This window comes from Mesoplodon densirostris, chromosome 6 (genome assembly GCF_025265405.1).
Source record: "Mesoplodon densirostris isolate mMesDen1 chromosome 6, mMesDen1 primary haplotype, whole genome shotgun sequence".
Lineage (NCBI taxonomy): Eukaryota > Metazoa > Chordata > Mammalia > Artiodactyla > Ziphiidae > Mesoplodon > Mesoplodon densirostris.
The window spans coordinates 62,053,645-62,080,753 of NC_082666.1; the positions used below are offsets into that span (position 1 = coordinate 62,053,645).

At 37.7% G+C, this 27,109-nt stretch overlaps 1 protein-coding gene across 1 annotated transcript in view; it reads right to left on the reverse strand.

Moving 5' to 3' along the window:
• CCDC171 (coiled-coil domain containing 171) overlaps positions 1–27,109 on the reverse strand; it is a 346,670-nt gene that overhangs the window by 311,673 nt on the left and 7,888 nt on the right. Inside the window, exons 3-5 of the mRNA XM_060101112.1 lie at positions 26,277–26,438; positions 18,688–18,823; positions 443–617 (exon numbers count right to left, since the gene is read on the reverse strand). Coding sequence (XP_059957095.1) covers positions 443–617; positions 18,688–18,823; positions 26,277–26,320 — 355 coding nt within the window. The 5' untranslated portion in view covers positions 26,321–26,438. The remainder of the gene's footprint in view (positions 1–442; positions 618–18,687; positions 18,824–26,276; positions 26,439–27,109) is intronic.

Consider the following 27,109-nt stretch of genomic DNA (forward strand, 5'->3'; position numbering starts at 1 on the left):
ACACTTCTTTATATATATTATACTCTGTGGTTCCTAAACCTAGCTAATCAACAAATCACCTGCAGTGCTTCTTGAACATACAGATTTTCTCAAGCTAGAGATTCTGTTTCAGATTACATGTGATAGGAGGTCTATGAAATTTTTTTAAATCTCTATGTGATTCTGCTGATTATTCATGGAACAAGTGCTCTAAAAAGTGATTAACAGAATTTTGAACCCATTTTTCTATACTTGTACAAAAAAAATAATGTAAGGTAAAGTAAATGAATGTTCACATAATTGCCAGAAGATATACACACACAGCAAAGTCTGTCCATCAAAGGCCAGTCAAAGAAAGCAAAACCCTACCTCTGATCCTATATGGAATGCATACACAACAGGGAGCAATGATATACAATGACGTTACAACCCTAAACATGGAAAGAAATAGAAATAGTTTTACCACAGAGTTTTTCTTGGATCCTATGTGCCTCAGCTAATCTTTCTTCAGCAGCCCGCCTTCTGAGTCCAGCTTCCTTTCTAGCAACAGCCAGGTCATATTCCAGACTTTGTCGCAAGGCCTCTCCTTTTTCAACCTCAGATCGTAGCTTGGCAATCTGGCTCTCGTAGCTTGCCAGCTAAAAACAGACTTCTGATATCATGAACCAATATAAAAATATGTCTCCAAGATTATGAGATCATGCACCCAAACACTTAAATTTCTTAGAGAAATTTGTTTCTATAATATTTATAAGACAAGAATTTACACATCTATACTTTCTAAAAGACTGGAAAAGAAGCACTAGCCTTACTCACCAAATAACATTCATTAATTTTCTTATTTTAGAGAATCCACTAGAGAAAAAAAAATTTAATTCTTATATGCACTTATTAAAAGTAAAGAGAAACCACAGGTTTTAATCAGAAAAAGTCATACCTAAGAATTGAAAAAAAATGCATGACATATAGTAAGAACTTAAAAATTCCTTCTCAGGCTTCCCTGGTGGCGCAGTGGTTGAGGGTCTGCCTGCCGATGCAGGGGGCACAGGTTCGAACCCTGGTCATAGAGCTAAGGTCCCACATGCCGCACAGTGCAGCCAAAAAATAAATAAATAAAAATAAAATAAAATGCCTTAAAAAAAGCAGCAAATAGTATCAAAATTTAGTTAATATTGTCTATATTATTTCTCTGGATTATGACATTACTCATAGAGCATAAAGTAATAAAAGTGCCTGTTTTACAGGGATTTTAATAAACAAATATCTAATTTATCTACTATTTAGATAACTAGATAGTTAATAACTAGATTTAATTTATCTAATATCCTTCCATGAAGTAGTGTGACAGGAGACAGGTCAGAGAGTTAGAACCAGATGATTTATAAAGTCCCTTCCCTCTCTGAAATTCTATGATCTAATCAATGATTCATTAAATGATATTAAATACTTGCTACATGTCAAGTACAGTGAAAGATATAAAAACAAACATTATAGAGCCCCTGATCTCAAGTAATGAAACGCTATAGAAAGTCATAGGGATTAGTTTTACAAAAGAGGTAAAAATGTTATGATAGTTCAAAGAAAAGCAAAATTACTTCTTGCTGGAGGGAGAGAAAGAAATGATGGATGAGAGAGAATGCTAGGAAGGTATCAAATGGGAAAGCATCAAGCTACTATATCAGGCTAGAAATAGATGGTCCAATTACCAAGTAAGAAAAGACAAAAAGGATTTCTAAAGGGCAACATCAGAAATTACCATAAATAGCAGTTAATATGTAGAGTGCAGCGGGAGTTACACTCTTTTTAACATGTAAAAAAAATTTCCATTTTTATAAATGTTAGAAAAGTAAATGTCTTCAGCACACTTATACTCACAAAATAAGAATTTACAAATATCTTTTAATAAGTTAGTGGAAAAAAACATAAAACCTTTATTACATCTACAAGATAACTCCATTTATTTCAGAATCACGCCATCCCTCCCTGCCCAGGAATAAAGTTGTTAACATTTGGGCACTCCCAGTTGTGCCAGTCATTTACCTGTTTGTCCTCAGACACACACACACCCATCCTTCTCCAGCTCTACTCCATATTCTAGGAACTACATGTGCCAGACTTCCTTGCCCACTGGCTTCTTGGGAGTTTGGATCAATGAGAGGCACTGGTGGCATATGTGAGGACAGGAAAGGAGAAGCCAGGGTATTTGTCCCTCTCTAGATCTACCCTGCGCAGCATCTGTCTTCCCTGTGGCTGCAAATCCTTCGGGATAGCTAGCTTTTTTCAACCTTGAAAATGGAAGCAACTTCCTAATGTTGTTACCCTCTGGGTTGCCTTAACATCCCCTATTTGTCTTTTTACCTCTTCTGGTACTTGTGTAATCAATTCCATTTGGACACCAAATGATATTACTCTTGGTATCAGAAATAGCCTCAAGATGGGTTTCTGATATTTTGTGGTAAACCTATATGAGCATAAATACAATGAACACCTTTTTGCAGGTAGAAATGAGATACTTTTGCAGTGAGCCATGGCCTCCAGTGGGATCACAAATATTTAAATTATCATGTGCAATTGTTTAAAATAAAGTGCCAGCTGAGTTCAAGCCTTTGGGAAATGAAGTAGCAACTGCACTTGACCGACATGGCAGTTTTCTTTACTACAAGACCCATGGCATGGGAAGGCTAAATCTAACATGCTAGAGAATTTACAAAAATGAAAAGGTAATCCCAGGGCTCTAGAATCTCAGCTCAAGACAGTCAGAAAGCCAGAGAGTTTCTATGTTGACTTTAAAGAATCTCTTATTTCTCATAGCCCCATGGCAGACAAGGCTAAAGACCAGATGGAAAATCTAATTATGGGGAATGCAGAATTAAAATACAAGTTGAATAAAGAGCCTCAACAAGTTTCTAACGTTAAGATTGTATATATCAGCTGGGCATTAGGTAGAAAGGAAGGAGATGGATGAGGACTTTTGGAATTAGACAATCCTGAAAACTGTACACTTCCAATCTCCTCTAAACACCCCTTCTCCCAACAACAGCAGCCTCTTCTCCCTGTCTGAGCTACTTGACCTTCCCTTGCTTAAAGACTTAGTGAGGACCATAACTGAAATAGCTGTCTTGCAACAGGATTTGCAAGACCCACTTTCATCTCTTTGTCGCCATCGATAGACCCAGACCTCAGTAAGCCACAGGGGGAGAAATGCAGTCTTCTCTGGGAGAAGATAGCTTCTATAGCAAAAGGACTGCAAAATCTTGCTAATCTTGTAACAGAAGGAACCCGCAGAACATATATAGGCTTGATTTGGATTTAATAAGCTAGCTGTAACAATTTGCTTGGAATGGGTGACTGTAAATTGAATTCAACATCAGCCTGCATCACTTAATAAAGTCAAAATGCCAGTACTTTCCTGATATAATATGCAGACTTAAGAAGATGGGAGTGGCGGCTTCCCTGGTGGTCCGGTGGCTAAGACTCTACACTCCCAATGCAAGGGGCCTGGGTTCGATCCCTGGTCAGGGAACTAGATCCCACATGCTGCAACTAAAAGAGCCCACATGCCGCAACTAAAGATCCCGCATAGGGGTTTCCCTGGTGGCGCAGTGGTTAAGAATCCACCTGCCAATGCAGGGGACACAGGTTCGAGCCCTGTCCCAGGAAGATCCCACATGCCGCAGAGCAACTAAGCCCGTGAGCCACAACTACTGAGCCTGAGCTCTAGAGCCCACGAGCCACAACTACTGAGCCCACGTGCCACAACTACTGAAGCCTGCGTGCCTAGAGCCCGGCTCCGCAGCAAGAGAAGCCACGACAATGAGAAGCCCACGCATCGCAACGAAGAGTAGCCCCCGCTCACCACAACTAGCGAAAGCCCGCGCACAGCAATGAAGACCCAACACAGCCAAAAATTAAAATTAATTAATTATTTATTTATTAAAAAAAAGATCTCGCATGCCGCAACGAAGATCCCCCACGCGGCAATGAAGATCCCGTGTGCTGCAATTAAGACCCGGTGCAGCCAAATAAATAAATAAATATTTAAAAAATAAAATAAAAGAAGATGGGAGTGCTTTTTTTTTTTTGCAGTACGTGGGCTTCTCACTGTTGTGGCCTCCCCCGCTGCGGAGCACAGGCTCCGGACGTGCAGGCTCAGCAGCCATGGCTCACGGGCCCAGCCACTCCATGGCATGTGGGATCCTCCCAGACCGGGGCACGAACCCATGTCCCCTGCATCGGCAGGTGGACCCTCAACCACTGCGCCACCAGGGAAGCCTGGGAATGCTTTTTTTATGAGCAAACCAAAACCACCCCTTTCGCCAACTGCATCCTCTTTGAGGGCCCAAAGGACATTGTTTTCCTAATTAAAGTGCTCTATAATACACTGGCCAGCAAAAGCACCCTTAGAAAGCTCTAGCGGCTAACTTCTATATACCAGAGATAATAGTAGACGGTAAAGATAATGGTGGGATATGTCATAACTGAGATGGACTCGCCAACCTCAATCAAAATGGTGAAATTCCAGAGCAGCAAAGGCCAAGTGGTAGCAATTAACCAGTAGAGACAAGGTGAGCACAGTTCCTATAATGGACGGCTGGAGTACAACAGTAATCATAGCATCTGACCTCCAGGTATTTGTGGTGGTATCTAATTGATCCTTGTGTATCCAGGAATTAAAGAGATGGGCAGCCTTCTAAAGTGCGGTGCAGTAGATATATAATCCAAGAAATTTTAAATTTTGTTTAATTTTAAATTTTCTAGTAGCAATATTTTGAAAAGTAAAAATAAATATGTGAAACTAATTTGAACATTTTATTTAACCCAATATATCCAAGATTCTTTATTTCAACATAAAATCAACATGAAAAATTATTAGTGAGCTATTTCACTTTTTTTAGATATTTTACACCTTTTTGTATCAAGTTTTTGAAATCCAGTGTGTATTTATATCACATCTTAATTCAGACTAGTCACATTTCAAGTGCTCAAAAGACACGTGGCTAATGGCCACCATATTGGAGAAGTGATTCTAAAGCATTATTTGGTCTAAACAACAACAACAAAAACAAAAAACCAAAAAAACCAAACTGACAAAAAAACAGAAATACTCCAAGTTTGGTGAGCAGAATCCTTACTTAAGTCTCTAAAATATGAAGTCATACCCTCCCATCAGTTCCCAGACTCCCTGACTCCTTGAGGCACCGCCACAAGTACATACTGTAAACTTCCCCGAGCCTTTCCCAATGCACAAGGTACAAGTTCTGAACTGGAGACTAGCATTTACTATATCTCGCATACACAAATCCAGGAAATAAAGGATGGAAGTGGAAGTGGCCTCTCTCTATTAACATAGCCTCTAATAACCTTACCATCTACCAACCCACTCACCGGTTTCCCCCCCCCAACCCAAACATGCAAACACCCAAAATATTGGGCTTTGATATTTTAGAAGAGATCTTAATTTACAAAGGGTGAATACTTCCACCAGGTGACACAAAAATGATCCACTTTGATACATACTGCAACATGGATTAACTCTGGAAACATTATGCCAAATGAAACAAAACAAACACAAAAGGACAAATACTCTATGGTGCCACTTATATAAGGTATCTATCTAGAATATGCAAATGCATAGAAATATAAAGTAGATTAGAGGTTATCAGGGGTGGGGGTGGGGGAAGGAGGACGGGGAAGTTATTGCTTAACAGGTACAGTTTCTGTTTGGGATGATAAACATTTTTGAAAATAGATACTGGTGATGGTTGCACAGTGCTGTGAACATAAATATAACTGAATTGTACACTTAAAATGGTTAAAATTGTAAATGTTATATATTTTTTACCACAGTAAAAAGAATTTTTTTTAATCCATTATATCAGAAGCTGAGACTACCTCTAGGCTAGTTTTGGGCTCCTTGTGCCAGTGAAACAAGAGGCAAAGAAAGATGATGTTACCAGAGTCCTGAATACCAAGACTGGCTGGGGTGACTGATCCTGATTACCAAGGGGATAGTGAGGCAGAGGAGACCATGGAAACCTGGGGATTCAATGGTATGATTCTCAGTATATCCATATCTACAGAGATCCAATAGAGGTGGCACCATTAAGGAATCAAACTTTTCAAGAATGAAATGTGGTCACTCCACCAAGGAAAATGCTGGCAGAGGGTAAGGGGAACAAGGAATCAGTTGTGACAGAAGTGAAGTGAAAAATATCAGCTTATAACCCTAGGACCAGTTCTGAGAATAAGAACGGCAGCAGCTCTGCATATCTGTTATATGTATATATTAGTGATTTTTTTGTTTGCTCCTCATCTCTGGCATTATATGAAGAATGTTGGTACTACTGGTCTCAATTTAATTCATGAGACACAAAATTATAAGATTCTGATGGTGAGAATACATATCATCTGTGAGATAGAAACAATGGACTGATAAGCCTTTGTGTCTCCCATTGTGGAGTGGGTGAGAGCATCTTTGTATAGAGGATATTTGAGTTGCCTTGCAAGATTACGCAGGAACAAGGTATTATTGCATGGGAGTTACACAAGAGCAGAAGAGTGATAATGAATGCTGAAGAGCAAAAAGTGTGGACTGTCAATCATTTGTCCATTTGATCCATTTCTCAACCCCCTTCTTTTGCTCTACTCTATTATATCATAGGAACTGTAATTCCCACGCTCCATTGTTAAATGGCTCTACTTCCGGCAGTGTCTCTGACAGTAGCTGCATCTCTTTTCAGGTTCCAGCTGCCTATCCTTCATTCCAACATTCCAACCTGACTGAACAGCCCCTACCATGGTTCTCCCTCCCACCAGACAGCTCCAACTTCTGGACTCTGGTAACATCATCTCCTCCCATTGGTCCTCTGGCCTAGAGGTGATGGTGGCTTCCTGATGTAACTAATCTCTAGGTGGCCTCATCATTCCCTGTTTGAATTCCTAGGTCTTTCATCACCTGTACAACCAATTTCGTCTATTAATGTCCCTCTTTTAGCCTGACTGGGCCTTATTTGATTTCCAGAGCTACCCACAGAGCTGTGAAAAACATATCCTCTAGCTGTGAAAAACAACCATGAGGCTGTTTTCTCATTTAAGCTTCAACATATGCACTACAACATGCAACAGCAACAAAATGGTATCTCCCTCCTTTTCAAAACAAGTCTTCATTCTTTTAGGTCTTATGCTCAACCAGTTGTCTTAGAACCTCCTCTCTGTGTCATCCTCCATGTCTTCCCTGATGCCCTCCTACAGCATGTCTCAGCCTCTAAAAGGTCTTTCACCATTTTTACTCCATGACCCTCTTTGGCAATCTGGCAAAGCCTTTTCAAAATAATGTAATTACATGCATAAAATAAAATACACAAGATAACAAAAAGAATCAAAGTATAAAAATAAATATATGATATAACAACCGATTTGTGATGCTGTAATCTATGTTACTTCTTTAATAACACATTAAATAACAAGTTGTACTCACAAGTCTAATAACCATTTCAAAGTAATGACAAGTATAAACAATATTTCAATATATTTGCAGTAACTGAAGTATGGTATGTGTCTGCAATTTCTATTGGTGATAAATTCAAAAGTACTGCTAATCTTACTATACTTGCTGTTAAAAGAACGACAGGCTGGGCCAAGCCCTTCATAACTGAAGGAAATGCTTAACATGAGTTAGAGGTTAATAAAAATAAAAATATAATTTCTCCCTATCAAACTACATGGATTCCTTGATTTCTCAGTTTGTAATGACCCCTGCTTAAGACCCCTACTCCTAAGAAATCTGGCGGGATCAGTCAAACATCTTTAGGTCTTGAACCCTAGAAAGCCTACTGCTTCGTCCTAGGTATCCAGTAACTTTTGGCTAGAGAAAGTTACATTGCTTTTCCTTATTCTCTCCCATCTTCATTGCTCTAAAAGATTTTCTTGCTCTATCGTTACTATCGGGGCCAATGAGATATCTGAATAGCTTCATGATCTCTTGTCCTACTTTGCACATATGTATTATTGTGCTCAAATAATTTTAATAACCACTGCAACAGTGAAAACCTTGTGGCATTTTCCCATATCAATCACCCACATTAGTACAACTTAGTTTCATTCAGAAGCTGTGAGTCTATAAGAAACTCCTCTCCCCCATACCCTCTGCCCACTAATAAATATTCTCAACAGTAACCTATTATTTCCATACCTAGGAAAGAAAACTGGGGCTCAGAAAACTGACATAAGTTACCCAAGAACCCACAATAATGAAATTCCTAGAGAAGTCATTTTAAAGGTTTTTACTATTTTTTATTGTGGTATAACTGACATTAATTTCAGGTGTATAACATAATGATTTAATATTTATATATATTGCAAAATGATCACCACATAATTCTAGTTAACATCCATCACCATACATAGTTATAATTTTTTTCTTGTGATGAGAACTTTTAAGATCTACTCTCCTAGCAACTTTCAAAAATGCAATACAATACATTATTAACTATGTTGCCATGCTGTATATTACACCCCCAGGACTCATTTTATAACTAGGAAGTGTGTACATTTGGACCCCCTTCACCCATTTCCCCTACCTCCAACCACCCCCTGCCTCTGACAACCACCAATTTATTCTCTGTATCTATGAGCTTGGGGTTTTCTTTAATTTTTAAATTCTACCTATAAATGATATCATACAGATGTATATGTATGACTGATTCACTTTGTTATAAAGCAGAAACTAATAAAAAAAAGAAAAAAAATGGTATCATACAGTATTTGTCTTTTTTTAACATCTTTATTGGAGTATAATTGCTTTACAATGTTGTGTTAGTTTCTGCTGTACAACAAACTAAATCAGCTATACATATAAATTTATCCCCATTTCTCCTCCCTCTTGCGTCTCCCTCCCACCCTCCCTAACCCACCCCTCTAGGTGGTCACAAATCACGGAGCTGATCTCTCTGTGCCATGCGGCTGCTTCCAAATAGCTATCTATTTTACATTTGGTAGTGTATATATGTCCATGCCACTCTCTCACTTCGTCCCAGCTTACCCTTCCCCCTCCCCATGTCCTCAAGTCCATTCTCTACATCTGCGTCTTTATTCCTGTCCTATCCCTAGGTTCTTCAGAACCACTTTTTTTTTTTTAGATTCCATATATATGCGTTAGCATACGGTATTTGTTTTTCTCTTTCTGACTTACTTCACTCTGTATGACAGTCTCTAGGTCCATCCACCTCACTGCAAATAACTCAATGTTGTTTCTTTATATGGCTGAGTAATATTCCATTGTATATATGTACCACATCTTCTTTATCCATTCATCTGTTGATGGACACTTAGGTTGCTTCCATGTCCTGGCTATTGTAAATAGTGCTGCAATGAACACTGGGGTACAGGACTCTTTTTGAATTATGGTTTTCTCAGGGTATATGCCCAGTAGTGGGACTCCTGGGTCATGTGGTAGTTCTGTTTTTAGTTTTTTAAAGAACCTCCATACTGTTCTCCTTAGTGGCTGTATCAGTTTACATTCCCACCAACAGTGCAAGAGGGTTCCCCTTTTTCCACACCCTCTCCAGCATATACTGTTTGTAGATTTTTTGATGATGGCCATTCTGACCGGTGTGAGGTGATATCTCATTGTACTTTTGATTTGCATTTCTCTAATGATTAATGATGTTGAGCATCCTTTCATGTGTTTGTTGGCAATTTGTATATCTTCTCTGGAGAAATATCTATTTGGGTCTTCTGCCCTTTTTTGGATTGGGTTGTTTATGTTATTAATATTGACCTGCATGAGCTGCTTGTATATTTTGGAGATTAACCCTTTATCAGTTGCTTCATTTGGAAATATTTTCTCCCATTCTGAGGGTTGTTCTTTTCGTCTTGTTTAGTTTCCTTTGTTGAGCAAAAGCTTTTAAGTTTCATTACATCCTATATGTTTCTTTTTGTTTTTATTTCCATTTCTCTAGGAGGTGGGCCAAAAAGGATCTTCCTGTGATTTATGTCAAAGAGTGTTCTGCCTATGTTTTCCTCTTAGAGATTTATAGTGCCTGGCCTTACATTTAGGCCTTTAATCCATTTTGAGTTTATTTTTGTGTATGGTGTTAGGAAGTGTTCTAATTTCATTCTTTTACATGTAGCTGTCCAGTGTTCCCAGCACCACTTATTGAAGAGGCTGTCCTTTCTGCACTGTACATTCTTGCCTCCTTTATCAAAGATAAGGTGACCATATGTGCATGGGTTTATCTCTGGGCTTTCTATCCTGTTTCATTGATCTATATTTCTGTTTTTGTACCAGTACCATACTGTCTTGATTACTGCAGCTTTATAATATAGTGTGAAGTCAGGGAGCCTGATTCCTCCAGCTCCATTTTTCTTTCTCAAGATTGCTTTGGCTATTCGGGGTCTCTGGTGTTTCCATACAAATTGTGAAATTTTTTGTTCTGGTTCTGTGAAAATTGCCATTGGTAGTCTAATAGGGATTGCACTGAATCTGAAGATTGCTTTGGGTCATATAGTCATTTTCACAATGTTGATTCTTCCAATCCAAGAACATGGTATATCTCTCCATCTGTTTGTATCATCTTTAATTTCTTTCATCAGTGTCTTACAGTTTTCTGCATACAGGTCTTTTGTCTCCTTAGGTAGGTTTATTCCTAGGTATTTTATTCTTTTTGTTGCAATGGTAAATGGGAGTGTATCCTTAATTTCTCTTTCAGATGTTTCATCATTAGTGCATAGGAATGAAAGAGATTTGTGTGCATTAATTTTGTATCCTGCTACATTACCAAATTTATTGATTAGCTCTAGTACTTTTCTGGTAGCATGTTTAGGATTCTCTATAGTATCATGTCATCTGCAAATGGTGACAGCTTTACTTCTTCTTTTCTGATTTGGATTCCTTTTATCTCTTTTTCTTCTCTGACTGCTGTGGCTAAACTTCCAAAACTATGTTGAATAATAGTGGTGAGAGTGAGCAACCTTGCCTTGTTCCTGATCTTAGTGGAAATGGTTTCAGTTTTTCACCACTGAGAACAATGCTACCTATGGGTTTGTCATATATGGCCTGTTATGTTGAGGTAAGCTCCCTCTATGCTTACTTTCTGGAGGGTTTTTATCATAAATGGGTGTTAAATTTTGTCAAACGCTTTTTCTGTGTCTATTGAGATCATCATATGGATTTTATCCTTCAGTTTGTTAATATGGTGCATCACATTGATTGCTTTGCGTATACTAAAGAATCCTTACATTCCTGGGATAAACCCAACTTGATCATGGTGTATGATCCCTTTAATGTGCTGCTGAATTCTGTTTGTTGAGGATTTTTGCATCTATGTTCATCAGTGATATTGGCCTGTAGTTTTCTTTTTCTGTGACATCTTTGTCTGGTTTTGGTATCAGGGTGATGGTGGCCTCGCAGAATGAGTTTGGGAGTGTTCCTCCCTCTGCTCTATTTTGGAAGAGTTTGAGAAGGATAGGTGTTAGCTCTTCTCTCAGTGTTTGATAGAATTCACCTGTGAAGCCATCTGGTCCTGGACTCTTGTTTGTTGGATGATTTTTAATCACAGTTTCAATTTCAGTGCTTGTGACTGGTCTGTTTATATTTTCTATTTCTTCCTGGTTCAGTCTTGGAATGTTGTGCTTTTCCAAGAATTTGTCCATTTCTTCCAGGTTGTCCATTTTATTGGCATATAGTTGCTTGTTGTAATCTCTCATGATCCTTTGTATTTCTTCAGTGTCAGTTGTTACTTCTCCTTTTTCATTTCTAATTCTATTGATTTGAGCCTTCTCCCTTTTTATCTTGAGGAGTCTGGCTAATGGTTTAATCAATTATGCTTATCTTCTCAAAGAACCAGGTTTTAGTTTTATTAATCTTTGCTATTGTTTCCTTCATTTCTTTTTCATTTATTTCAGACCTGATCTTTATGATTTCTTTCCTTCTACTAACTTTGGGGGTTTTTTTGTTCTTCTTTCTCTAATTGCTTTAGGTACAAGGTTAGGTTGTTTATTCGAGATGTTTCCTGTTTCTTAAGGTAGGATTGTATTGCTATAAACTTCCCTGTTAGAACTGCTTTTGCTGCATCCCATAGGTTTTGGGTCATGGTGTTTTCATTGTCATTTGTTTCTAGGTATTTTTGATTTCCTCTTGATTTCTTCAGTGATCTCTTGGTTATTTAGTAGTGTATTGTTTAGCCTCCATGTGTTTGTATGTTTTACAGTTTTTTTCCTGTAATTGATATGTAGTCTCATAGTGTTGTGGTCAGAAAAGATACTTGATATGATTTCAATTTTCTTAAATTTGCCAAGGCTCGATGTGTGACCCATGATATGATCTATCCTGGAGAATGTTCCATGAGCACTTGAGAAGAAAGTGTATTCTGTTGCTTTTGGATGGAATGTCCTATAAATATCAATTAAGTCCATCTTGTGTAATGTGTCTTTTAAAGAATGTGTTTCCTTATTTATTTTCACTTTGGATGTTCTGTCCATTGGTGAAAGTGGGGTGTTAAAGTCCCCTACTATGACTGTGTTACTCTTGATTTCCCCTTTTATGGCTGTTAGCATTTGCCTTATGTATTGAGGCGCTCCTATGTTGGGTGCATAAATATTTATAATTGTTATATCTTCTTCTTGGATTGCTCCCTTGATCACTATGTAGTGTCCTTCTTTGTCTCTTGTAATAGTCTTTATTTTAAAGTCTATTTTGTCTGATATAAGAACTGCTACTCCATCTTTCGATTTCCATTTGCATGGAAATCTTTTTCCATCCCCTCACTTTCAGTCTGAATGTGTCCCTAGGTCTGAAGTGGGTCTCTTGTAGACAGCATATATATTGGTCTTGTTTTTGTACCCATTCAGCCAGTCTATGTCTTTTGGTTGGTGCATTTAATCCACTTACATTTAAGGCAATTATCAATATGCATGTTCCTATTACCATTTTCTTAATTGTTTTGGGTTTGTTTTTGTAGGTCTTTTCCTTCTCTTGTGTTTCCTGCCTAGAGAAGTTCCTTTAGTATTTGTTGTAAAGCTGGTTTGGTGGTGCTGAATTCTCTTAGTTTTTGCTTGTCGGTAAAGGTTTTAATTTCTCCGTCAAATCTGAATGAGATCCTTGCTGGGAAGAGTAATCTTGGTTGTAGGTTTTCCCCTTTCTTCACTTTAATTATGTCCTGCCACTCCCTTCTGACTTGCAGAGTTTCTGCTAAAAAATCAACTGTTAACCTTATGGGGATTCCCTTGTATGATATTTGTTGCTTTTCCCTTGCTGCTTTTAATATTTTTCCTTCGTATTTTATTTTTGATAGTTTGATTAATATGTGTCTTGGTGTGCTTCTCCTTGGATTTATCCTGTATGGGACTCTTTCTGCTTCCTGGACTTGACTGATTATTTCCTTTCCCAGGTTAGGAAAATTTTCAACTATAATCCTTCAAATATTTTCTCAGTCCCTTTCTTTTTCTCTTCGTCTTCTGGGACCCTATAATTCAAATGTTGGTGCGTTTAATGTTGTCCCAGAGGTCTCTGAGACTGTCCTCAATTCTTTTCATTCTTTTTTCTTTATTCTGCTCTGCGGTAGTTATTTCCACCATTTTATCTTCCAGGTCATTTATCCGTTCTTCTGCCTCAGTTATTCTGCTATTGATTCCTTCTAGAGAACTTTTAATTTCATTTATTGTGTGTTTCATTTTTGTTGTTTGCCCTTTAGTTCTTCTAAGTCCTTGTTAAACATTTCTTGTATTTTCTCTGTTCTATTTCCAAAACTTGGGATCATCTTTACTATCATTACTCTGAATTCTTTTTCAGGTAGGCTGCCTATTTCCTCTTCATTTGTCTGGTCTGGTGGGTTTTTACTTTGCTCCTTCATCTGCTGAGTATTTCTCTGTCTTCTCATTTTTCTTAACTTACTGCGCTTGGGGTCTCCTTTCGCAGGCCACAGGTTCATAGTTCCCATTGTTTTTGGTGTCTGCCCCCAGTGCATAAGATTGGTTCAGTGGGTTGTGTAGGCTTCCTGCTGGAGGGGACTGGTGCCTGTGTTTTGGTGGGTGGGGATGGATCTTTTCTTTCTGGTGGGCAGGACCACGTCCGGTGGTGTGTTTTGGGGTGTCTGTGAACTGATTATGATTTTAGGCAGCCTCTCTGCTAATGGGTGGGGTTGTGTTCCTGTCTTGCTAGCTGTTTGGCATAGGGTGTCCAGCACTATAGCTTGCTGGTTGTTGAGTGGAGCTGGGTCTTAGCGTTGAGATGGAGATCTCTGTGAGAGCTCTTGCCATTTGATTTTACATGGGGCTGAGAGGTTTCTGGTGGTCCAATGTCCTGAACTTGGCTCTCCCACCTCAGAGGTTCAGGCCTGACACCCGGCCGGAGCACCAAGACCCTGTCAGCCACTCAGCTCAGTAGAAAAGGGAGGAAAAGAAAGACAAAAAGAAAGAAGATAATAAAACAAAATAATTAAAATAAAAAATAAATTATTAAAAATAAAAAAGCAATAAAAAAAAGAAAGAAGAGAACAACCAAACCAAAAAACAAATCCACCAATGATAACAAGCGCTAAAAACTATCCAAAAGAAAAAAGGAAAGACAGAACCCTAGGACAAATGGTAAAAGCAAAGCCACACAGACAAAATCACACAGAGAAGCATACACATACACACTCACAAAAACAGGAAAAGAAAAAATATTTTTAAAAAAAGGAAGAGAGCAACCAAATCAATAAACAAATTTACCAGTGATAATAAGCTCTAAATACTAAACTAAAATAAACATAAAACCAGAAACAAATTAGATGCAGAAAGCAAACCCCAAGTCTACAGTTGCTCCCAAAGTCCACTGCCCCAATTTTGGGATGATTCATTGTCTATTCAGGTATTTCACAGATGCAGGGTACATCAGGTTGACTGTGGAGATTTAATCCGCTGCTCCTGAGGCTGCTGGGAGAGATTTCCCTTTCTCTTCTTTGTTCGCATAGCTCCTGGGGTTCAGCTTTGGATCTGGCACCACCTCTGCATGTAGGTCGCCTGAGGGCGTCTGTTCCCCACCCAGACAGGATGGGGTTAAAAGAGCAGCTGATTCGGGGGCTCTGGCTCACTCAGGCCAGAGGGAAGGAGGGGTGCAGAATGCGGGGTGAGCCTGCGGCGGCAGAGGCCAGCATGACGTTTTAACAGCCGGAGGCACAATGTGTATTCTCCCAGGGAAGGTGTCCCTGGATCACGGGACCCCAGCAGTGGTGGGCTGCATAGGCTCCCAGGAGGGGAGGTGTGGATAGTGTCCTGTGCTTGTACACAGGCTTCTTGGTGGCTGCAGCAGCAGCCTTAGCATTTCATGTCCGTCTCTGGTGTCCGCGCTGATAGCCGCAGCTCGCGCCCATCTCTGGAGCTCGTTTAGGCAGTACTCTGGATCCCCTCTCCTCATGCACCCCAAAACAATGGTCTCTTGTCTCTTAGGCAGGTCCAGACTTTTGTCCAGACTTTTTCCCAGACTCCCTCCCAGATAGCTGTGGTGCACTAGCCCCCTTCAGGCTGTGTTCACGCAGCCAACCCCAGTCCTCTCCCTGTGATATGACCTCTGAAGCCGGAGCCCCATCTCCCAGCCCATATCCATCCTGGTGGGTGAGCAGACAAGCCTCTCAGGCTGGTGAGTGCTGGTCGGAACCAATCCTCTGTGCGGGAATCTCTCCGCTTTACCCTCTGCACCCCTGTTGCTGTGCTCTCCTCCGTGGCTCCAAAGCTTCCCACCCCACCCCGCCCACCCACCGTCTCCACCAGTAAAGGGGCTTCCTAGTGTGTGGCAACTTTTCCTCCTTCACAGCTCCCTCCCAGAGGGGCAGGTCCTGTCTCTATTCTTCTGTCTCTGTTTTTTCTTTTTCCTTTTGCCCTGCCCAGGTATGTGGGGAGTTTCTTGCCTTTTGGGAAGTCTGAGGTCTTCTGCCACCGTTCAGTAGGTGTTCTGTAGGAGTTGTTCCACATGTAGATGTATTTCTGATGTGTTTGTGGGAAGGAAGGTAATCTCCACATCTTACTCCTCTGCCATCTTGAAGGTCCCTCCAGTATTTTTCTTTCTCTGTCTGACTTACTTCACTTACCCTAATGGCCCCAAGGTCCATCTATATTGTCACAAATGGCAAGACGTCACTGTTTTTTTTAGTGAGTAATATTCCATTTTATACACACACACACACACACACACACACACACACAGACTTCCCTGGTGGTGCAGTGGTTAAGAATCTACTTGCCAATGAGGGGGACACAGGTTTGAGCCCTGGTCCAGGAAGATCCCACCTGCTGCAGAGCAACTAAGCCTGTGTGCCACAACTACTGAGCCTGCACTCTAGAGCCCACGAGCCACAACTACTGAGCCTGTGTGCCACAACTACTGAAGCCCGCATGCCTAGAGCCCGTGCTCCGCAACAAGAGAAGCCAATGCAATGAGAAGCCCATGCACCACAACAAAGAGTAACCCCCACTCGCTGCAACTAGAGAAAGCCCGCATGCGGCAACAAAGACCTAATGTGGCCAAAAATAATAAAAAATAATATATATATATATACATGTATATGTATATATATATATATATATATATATATATATATATATATATTTGAAACATTTTCTTTATCCATTCATCTATTGATGGGACACTTATATTTTAAAGAAATTTTGTGGCAATCACCCAGTGTGTTAGCATTAGGAGTACCTGATAAGACAAATATCTGGCCTTAGTTTTTAGATAGTTTCATTCCTCTCTGCCTTGCTTTATAATGGACATATTTAGAAATTACATGGCTAAAAAAATTACTACATAATATGAGTAAAATCAGCTAAACAAATAATTGAAACAGTAAAACTGAACAGTAATACAAACCTGGAGTTGAACCAACTATAACTACCTATTTTGAGAAAATTCTCTTTCTTCCATGAGATAATTTCCAATCTCTTAAATGTGAACACATAATTCAAAATATTTTGATCAAATAAAAGATAATAAATGTATGTTCTGATAAGAGAAATGTGATAACTATAAATATATGTGAAAGAATATATTTAATGGATGAATGATTATCATGACACTAATATTCTGAAGTAAAATGTACATTTGGTTTATAAAATAAGTTTTGGAGATTATGAACAATTAGCACCCATTTAACAAATACTACTTTATATTCAGTATGTAATAGTACAACATAAATAAAAGCAATTACTACTTCAATTATCACTTTAAAATTACCTCAATTGCCATTAAAAATACAAATAAAACAGTCATAGATTGATCGCTTGTTATTTTAATCATAAACCACTGTTTCTTAGAGAACCTGAAGAAAATCATTTTTCCGAACGTTTATTCAACACACAGCTACTGAGGGCCTACTACGTGCCAATAAGCAACTCGACAGGTACAGGGACAAAGCATGGTTGCTACTTTCAGCTCTCACGAAGCTTAAGGACTAAAGAAGCACAGGTAAGCGTGAAATAAATGTTTTAGCTCTAAAATATCTGTAACAGCAACATGTTATGGGAGAGGAAAGAAAGGAGTAATCATTTTCACCTAGCAAGGCTTTAAAAGGTTTCCTGACAGAATAGCATCAGAATTTAGCAAAAAGGGGAGGAAAATACACTGTTTATGCTTAACTGTCAATAAATTACAACTACTATTACAGTGCACAGACACTTCTCAAATTCTATTTCATTTAATTATCTCAACAACCCTTTGGGACCAGCATTTCACAATGAGAAACCAAAGATGTACAGGATAAATAACTCGCCCAAGGTCACATATCTTGTAAATGGAAGAGCCAAGAATGAGTCCAGGTCTCTGTAACTCAATATTCTTTCCACTACATCGGCCTGCCTAAGCTGAGCTTTAAGAATGAGTAAGATTTAAATAAAGAAAAAGAAGAAAACAGAGAAGAAAGACAACAGACAGAAGAGACATAAAGATATAATTCATGGACTTCCCTGGTAGCGCAGAGGTTAAGAATCTGCCACCAATGCAGGGGATACGGGTTCGTGCCCCGGTCCGGGAAGATACCACATGCCGCGGAGCGGCTGGGCCCATGAGCCATGGCCGCTGAGCCTGCACGTCCGGAGCCTGTGCTCCGCAACGGGAGAGGCCACAACAGTGAGAGGCCCGCGTACCGCAAAAAAAAAAAAAAAAAAAAAAAAAAGATATAATTCATGAATTATCCTAGAGTAAAAAATAACTTCTGTCCTTGGAATATATGCATATACATATGACATACAGATATTTTTATATATATACACACATACTAATAAAATCAAAGATATAAAGATATAATTGAAAAAGAAACTAAGATAATTCATGAATTACACTGATCAAAAATTCCATACTCAAATCTAATTGTTTAAGAGACTGTTCTATGACTGAGACCATAAGGAAACTACATTAAGATTTCCAAAATGCCTAATTTACAAATCCCTTAGTCACCAAACACATTCATCAATTAACACTTTTGAGCAAATATAATTCATTAATTAAAATAAAAGTAAGGCAACATACCAATAAATACAATACTTCATTAAATTTCTACTTTAACACTCCTATACAATTCCACTGTATTTAAAAAAACCATCTGTCTTATTAATGTCCTTTTTAAGCACACGAATGTTACAGTGATAAATGTTAAAACAAGTAGTTTCTAATATGAAATGAATCTAAAATAATCAAACTCTACTTTTAACATTATTTGAGAAGAAAATAAATTCTACCTCTGCATTGTGCTTAGTTGTTATTTCTAATTTTTCTTTCTTAGCCCAATGGAGTTTCTTTCTGAGATCAGCAGTAATATCCAAGTCTGTTTCATTTTTAACCATTTGTTTTATATCAGATGAGGCATTCTTCAACCTATAAAATGAGATCAAAATAAAATATAATTATTGTTAAGGATATTTCCAGCATTTCCCGTATTTCTGATAACTTATTTTTCAAAAAAAAAACAGTGAACATGTTACGGTCCTTACCCTAAAAAAACTTACATGCCAGTAAAAGATACTGATTGCAAAAGATAGACAGAAATGCAAAGCAGTATATGACTAGAAACAAACCACTGTCCACTGGGAAACCACCATATTGTTCAAGATGGGCAATAAAGGTTATCTGATCCTATCACAAGCTGGCAAGTTTTGGAGAACACTGAGTTCTTTCCTTTTAACCTTTTTAAATAACATATCTTACTTAATGCAAATATAACACATATTACAAAAAGAGAAAGTGTAAGAGAATACAGACTCATGCTTTTAAATGGCAGAGTAAAGTTCTACTCTCGCCCCAAAAGTAAAATTAAAATTTTAACTAACTTAACAGCAAAGAGAATTTAGAGATATAAACTCACAAGGAGAATTAGTACCAGAGATGAGACAATAGCAATAAAATACTGGAAGTTGGAACGCAGGTGGATAAGTGGTACGTGATTTATATAAGAGAGCTGAATTCAAAGCCAACAGTAGGAAAAGCAACCTGATTTACGCCAGAGTCCCAAAAAGCTCAGTTCACTGGCAACACCTTTTAAAATAGGGGTAAAAGCAGAGCAGAAAACAGGAGAATTGGTTGAAAGTCTGCCAAAGAAATAATAAGATCCTCAGACCCTCTGCCCCATACACCACACAACTGGGTATTGATTTTTTCCCCACTCTGGCAGAACACTAGGGGTTTATCCCCTGGAGAGGATAAAACAGAACGTCTCTGGATTGGAGACATCAGATACTAATCGGGTAAGTGTTCCATACCAAAAGCAAGAGACTCGAGTAAAAAGTTATATAATAAATTATATCCCTGGTCTTCTAATGCTTATTGTCTAACAGAACAATGTCAGCCAAAGCAGAGACTAGATGGATCTTCCCTGGAGAATCTAACCAGCAAGGTGGAAAAGACCTAAAGATGCTGATGTTAGGGGTTCTCCAGCAAAACAGCTTAACCAGATCACCCTACAGAGAATGCCTCATACACTGAGCTTCCAATCAACTTTTTAGGCCTCTACTTTTAAATATGAACAGAGAGCCAAGGATCACCACAAGTTAAGCTGCATCTGATAAGAAAGACAGAGACTACAAGAGGCAGGGAAGAAGTCAAAGATGATGCAGGGAAAAGATAACTTTAAAAAAAGAAAAAACCCTTAACATTAAAATCCTCAGAAAAATAGGAGAGGATAAAAAAATCCATAAAACAAAAACTGGATGTAATTAAAAATGAAATATTCATAGAAAAAAAGCGCTCTTGGAAATCAAAAACACAAACTAAGAAATGAAAAACTAAATAAATAAATGTAAAAACAAAAATCTCCCAGATGCCTAAAAGCATTCCAAGAGAAAATAATTTCCAATTTAGAATTTTATGCTCAACAAGTACCATTCAAAGACAAGAGTATGAGAGAGACTATTTCAGATCTACAAGACATCAAAACATTTATAAGGGGCTACTGGAAGACTTATTTCACCAAAATAAGGACCCACACTGAGAAAGAGAAAGAAATGGGATCCGAGAAGTAGAGTACTCAAGATAAGAAAACAGCAAAGGGATGTCTAAGATAGTGATGAAAGGAAGCACCCAGTGAAATTTGTGCAGCAAATCACTTAAAGGGCAATCTGTTCCAACTGTACTGGCCAATGCCTCCAGGAGTAATTTCTTTAAGATGAAAAGAGAAAAATAACAGAATACATCAACTATGTGAACATATTGAGAGATTTATAAAACTTGGTGGGAGTGTGAAGTTGAATTCATAAGTTCATGGAAATTAAGCCAAGTAAACAACAAATGAGACAACTATTAATTAAATCCAAGAAAAACAAAATGTATACCAGAGAAAAAAATGTCACTGAATACTACTACATCGCTCAACTGGAAGTTTTGATAATTATACGATAATGTAAACATTGATTAATCTAACCAAGATTATATATCACTAAATGAAGAGAGAATAGAAAAGGGAGGCAAGTATGAATGAAAACTAAATTATGAACTTCTATAGTGGAAAGTCAGTAGATAATGGCTAAACATGAAAAATCAAATAGTAATATAAAAAAATTTTTTGAAGAGGTATGGATTTTAAAAAACCATCTCAGAGAGTTGAAAATGATTCTTTCTAGGGATAAAGAAAGTTATTTGTCTCAAGGTAATAAGTACTGCTATTTTTCCTAACAGCAGTAAGTAAGCCTTTTAGAACAATTAGTCTTTAAATAACATGCATATGTAATTTTTTTTAAATAAGACTAAAATAAAACAACAGAGAATCAATGAAACCAAAATTTGATTCTTTAAATAGGTGAATAAACTTGATAAACCTTTGGTTAGCTAGACAAAGAAAAAAGAGAAGAAACTCAAAGTATAAGCAAAGAATAAAAAAGGGAATGGCACTACCAACCTAGAAGGATTATAATGAATACCATCAACAACTTTATGTTAACAAATTAGACAATTTAAATCAAATGGACAAATTCCTAAAAGGACAGTAATTACTAAAACTAACTCAAAAAGAAAGAGAAAATCTGAATAGACCTATAACAGATAACAACAATGAATTAATAATTTTAAAAATCTAATCATAGAGAAAGTCCAAGTCCAGATTCTACCAAACTTTAAGGAAGAAATAATACCAATCCTCACATTAGAGGAGGAAACATTTCTCCAAATCATTCTGAGTCCAGCATTACCTAATACCAAAATATGGCAGACATCTCAAGAAAGGAAGAGTACAGACCAAGATCTTTCATGAATAGAGATACAAAAAATCCTCAACAAAACATTAGCAAACCAAATCCAGCAACATCTTGAAAGAATTAAATTACAATATGATTAATTGGGATTTATCCCCAAAATAGAAAATTGGTATAATGTCTGAAACTCAAGTGATGTAATATACCATTTTACTAAAACAAAGAATGAAAACTATATGATCATCTCAACAGATACAGAAAAAGTATTTGACAAAATCCAACACCCATTCATGATTTAAAAAAATAAAAAGTAACACTCAACAAACTAGGAATACAAGGAAATTTCATCAATCTGATAAAGGGCCTCTATGAAAAACTGCCAAAAAGTAGCATCAAACTTAATGGTGAAACACTGAAAGCTTCCCCTAAGACTGGGAACAAAACAAAGATGTCTGCTAGTAACACTTCTATTCAAGACTGTATTGGAGGTTCTAGACAGTGCAATCAGGAAAAAAAAAAAGAAAAGAAAAGAAATAAAAGGCACATATACTGGAAGGGAAGAAGCTTTAATTGCAAAGAACATGATCCTGTAAGATTATCCTAAGAAATCCATTAAGAAGCAAAAAGACTAGAACTAAAAAACAATTTCAGCAAGGTCACAGAATATAAGATCAATATGCAAAAACCAATCACATTTCTAAACACTAGTAATAAATAATCCAAAACTGAAATTTAAAAAATAATTCCACTTATAATAGCATCAAGTAAATAAAATAGATTTAGGATTAAATTTAACAAAAAATGTGCAAGACTTCTACACTGAAAAGCATAAATTATTGTTGAGCTAAACTGAAGACCTAAGTAAATGAAAAGACATTCCACATTCACATTCATGTATTTGAAGACTAGTATTTTAAGATGGCCACTTTCCCCAAATTGATCTACATATTCAACATATTGCCTACCAAAATTCCAGCAGGCTTTTTTTGCAGAAATTGACAAGCTGACCCTAAAAATTATATGGAAAAGCAAAGGACTCAGAAAAACCAAAATAATCTTTAAGAAAAACTAATGGGAGGACTTGCACCTTCTAAATTCAAAACTTACCATAAAGCTACAGTAATCAGAACAGTGTAGAATTTGAATTAAGAATAAACACGTAGATCAGTGTACCAGAATTGAGACCACAGAAATAAAGTCATATATATATACAGTCAATTAATTTTCAACAAAGGTGTCAAGACAATTCAATGGGGAAAAGATAGTCTTATCAACAAATGGTGCTAAAACAAGTGATCTCTATAGGGAAAAAGATAAATTTAGACCCTTACTTCACACCATATACTACAAAGTAACTGAAAATGGAGCCCGGACCTAAATGTAAGAACTAAAATTTAAAAATTCTAGAAAAAAACTTAGAAGAAAAATCTTCATGACCTTAAGTTGGGCAAAATTTCTTAGATATGAAACCAAAAGCACAATGCATAAAGAAAAAGAATTGAACTTCATAAAAATTAATAACTTTTACACTTCAAAAGACATTATTAAGGGGCTTCCCTGGTGGCGCAGTGGTTGAGAGTCCGCCTGCCGATGCAGGGGACACGGGTTCGTGCCCCAGTCCGGGAAGATCCCACATGCCATGGAGCGGCTGGGCCCGTGAGCCATGGCCGCTGAGCCTGCGCGTCCGGAGCCTGTGCTCCGCAACGGGAGAGGCCACAACAGTGAGAGGCCCGCGTACCGCAAAAAAAAAAAAAAAAAAAAAAAAAGACATTATTAAGAAAATGAAGTCAAGCCAATAAATGGGAAAAGATATTTGAAAATTATATATCTGATAAAGGATTTGTATCCAGAATACATAAAGAACTCTTTTTTTAAAATAAATTTATTTTATTATTATTATTTTTTTTGGCTGTGTTGGGTCTTCATTGCTGCACACGGGCTTTTCTCTAGTTGTGGCGAGAGGGCGCTACTCTTCGTTGCAGTGCGCGGGCTTCTCATTGTGGTGGCTTCTCTTGTTGCGGAGCATGGGCTCCAGGCCCGTGGGCTTCAGTAGTTGTGGCACACGGGCTTAGTTGCTTCATGGCATGTGGGATCTTCCCAGACCAGGGCTCGAACCCGTGTCCCTGCACTGGCAGGCGGATTCTTAACCACTGTGCCACCAGGGAAGCCCCTAGAATATATAAAGAACTCCTGAAGCTCGATAACAAAAAGATGAATAACTCAATTTAAAATCAGGCAAAAGATCTGAATAGGCTTTTCACCAATGAAGATATACAAATGGCCAAAAAAAGCACATGCAAAGATGTTCAACATCATTGCTCACTAGGAAAACACAAAATAAAATCACAATGACATATTACTTTACTCTTACTGGAATGGCTATAATCAAAAAGTCAGAAAACAACAAGTGTTGGGGAGGATGTGGAAATGTATAAAACCTTTATACACTGCTGGTGGAAATGTAAAATGGTTCAGTCACTTCAGAATACAATTTGGCAGTTTCTTAGAAATTTTAACATAAATTTACTATATGATGAAGTAATGGTGCTCCTAAGAATCTACCCAAGAGAAATAAAATATGTCTACACAAAGACTTGCACACAAGTGTTTATAGCAGAGTTATTCATAATAGGCAAAATGTGGAAACAATCCAAATGTCCATCAACTGGTGAATGGTTAACTAAAATGTATATAGCCATAAAATGGAATAATATTCAGCAATAAGAAGAAACAAAGTACTGACACATGTTACAACATAATAAATCTGAAGAACATGCCTACTGAAAAGAAGCCAGACACAAATGACCACATGTTGTATGACCCCAGCTATATGAATTGTTCAAAAAAGGCAAATCTATAGAAACAGAAAGTACATTCGTGGTAAATAGCAGAGTTTAAATAACTTCATCGGTCCAGATTCTAGAAGTCTGAAGAGTAATTTAACCATTAAAAATTATGACAGGGCCTCCCTGGTGGCGCAGTGGTTGAGAGTCCGCCTGCCGATGCAGGGGATACGGGTTCGTGCCCCGGTCTGGGAGGATCCCATATGCCGCGGAGCGGCTGGGCCCGTGAGCCATGGCCGCTGGGCCTACGCGTCCGGAGCCTGTGCTCCGCAACGGGAGAGGCCACAACAGTGAGAGGCCCGCATACCGCAAAAAGAAAAAAAAAAAAAAAAATTATGACAGATGTGTATTAATTTGGCAAGATGTTCCCCCCAAAACTGAAAAAGCAAGATACTAAATAATGTAAAATATTATTCTAATTTTTAAAATATATATTTATATGTTCAAAAGAAAAGGTCTGGGCAAGTAAATACCAAAATACTGTCGGTAGCTAACTCTAAGTGGTAGGATTATAAGCAGTTTCATTGTTTTATTCATCTGTATTTCTTAAATTATTTGAAAAACACATGCATTATCTGCATTAAAATATACATATCTATGTGTATATATATATATATATATATATATATATATGCACCTATATAAGACAGGATATCAGAGCAAGAAGGAACCTTAAAATACTCTGTTTAGCAGTTTTGAACCATCTTCCTCACCATAGTGGTAGAGAACCAGCTGATGAGACCTCACTCTTAACCCTTGAAACATCTAAAACAAAAAATTCTTTTTAAGATAAAATTTTAGTAAAGAAAAATATTAATATTTTACTCATTTATTCTCTGTCTTGCTCCAGAAAGGATTTCAGGTAGCTCCTAAAGACAGGTGGGAAACATTTACAAAGCAAATCCTATTTATAAAGCAAGGTACATGTTAGTCACGGTACTCACCCCACCCACACATCCTTGCTGAAAAGGTGCTCAAGATCAGTTCTTCTCAAACTAAACGTGAGCAAGGACTATCCCCACCCCACTCCCACTGCTTCTGTAAAATATATTTAAAAGGGATAACTAAAAAAGAAAATTTAAAAACAGATAAAATTCAACTCTAAGTCTTTTATTATTAGATTCAACAAACAGAAAATTACTGTTACATGATTATAAGTTTCTAAACACTTGCTTTCAATTTCTGTACTTATTTCTTCATAAACCACACTTTGAGTTGCACTCTCCGAAATGATTCCATTTAGTATTATGGACTCAGAGTTTTTATATTATTCACATAAGATATGAATAAACCAAAGGTAGGCACCTCACCCAAAGGCATATATGAATGGTACAAAAAAGATGAGCAACAGCAATTCTTCGAATGTAAACTCCAAGAAAAGGAGCATTAGCAAGAGGAGCTAAAACTAACAGAACGCTTAAGTAGAGTGATGAATCAGAGTTGGGGCAATGAGGAAATAAGAGGAAACACAGCAACACAGATTGTGGCAAGCCAAGTAATAATGAATAAGCAGAAGAAAAGATTTAGAGAAGTGGAAAAGAATAAGCAAGTCTCTAGGGACTGGAGAAAGTACAGACACTGACTTTTGTACAGAGTTAACAAAGGAACATAAAGAGCCACACAGAGTCTCCAGACCCAGTTCTGGTTTCTATGAGGCATCATTCCTGCTCCTCCAGTCCCATGAAATTTCCACTTCCCTTACCATCCCGTGAGAATTCTTACAATCAGCCTCTCCAACCACTTATTTCTCCCTGCTCCCTGCAACCAAAAGCATTCCTCAACTAGAAGAAGAGACTGGAGGCTTACCTTTGGATATCACCAGGGGCATTATTTGAAGTGTTCAAACTCATGATGAGTCCTCCAACTCTTTCAAAATACCCCGCTGTTGCTTAATGATATACTTCGTTATTAATGATTAAAACTGTCCAAGATGTCTGTGGCTTACAGGTTACACGGGCTGAATGAAGCCTGTTAAAATAGTAAACAATATAACAGTAGTTATTTATATGAGTCCTGAGACTAGGAGTGATTTTTCTTTTGTTTTTTGACTTATCTGTATTTTTAAGATTATTCTTTTAAAAACATGTAAATACTTGTATTTTTAAAAGCCACAGTGTTTGGGGACTTCCCTGGTGGTCCAGTGGGTAAGACTCCGTGCTCCCAATGCAGGGGGCCCAGATTCAATCCCTGGTCAGGGAACTAGATCCCGCATGCATGGCACAACTAAGAGTTCACATGCCACAACTAAGAGTCTGCATGCCACAACAAAAGGATTCCACGTGCCGCAATGAAGACCCCGCGTGCCACAACTAAGACCTGACACAGCCTAAATAAATAAATAAACATTTTTTTAAGTTATAAAAATAAAATAAAAGCCACAGTGCTTTATTTCTTTTTAAATAAGATTAGAAACAAAAATGACAAAACATCAGAAAGAAATTCCTTCTTATAAGAATAAGCTAATACTATTAGATTATTTTAATTTCTCAAATAAAAAGTAATAAAATAGTGACTAATTGTTCTTAAACTGGAAGAGGAATAGGTAGTGCCTATCTCTAGGGCACAGAATTCAGTATGAAAGAAAATGCAGTCCAGGGATGTTTTGGGGTCCCAAAAGACTTTTTCATAAATGAAATATT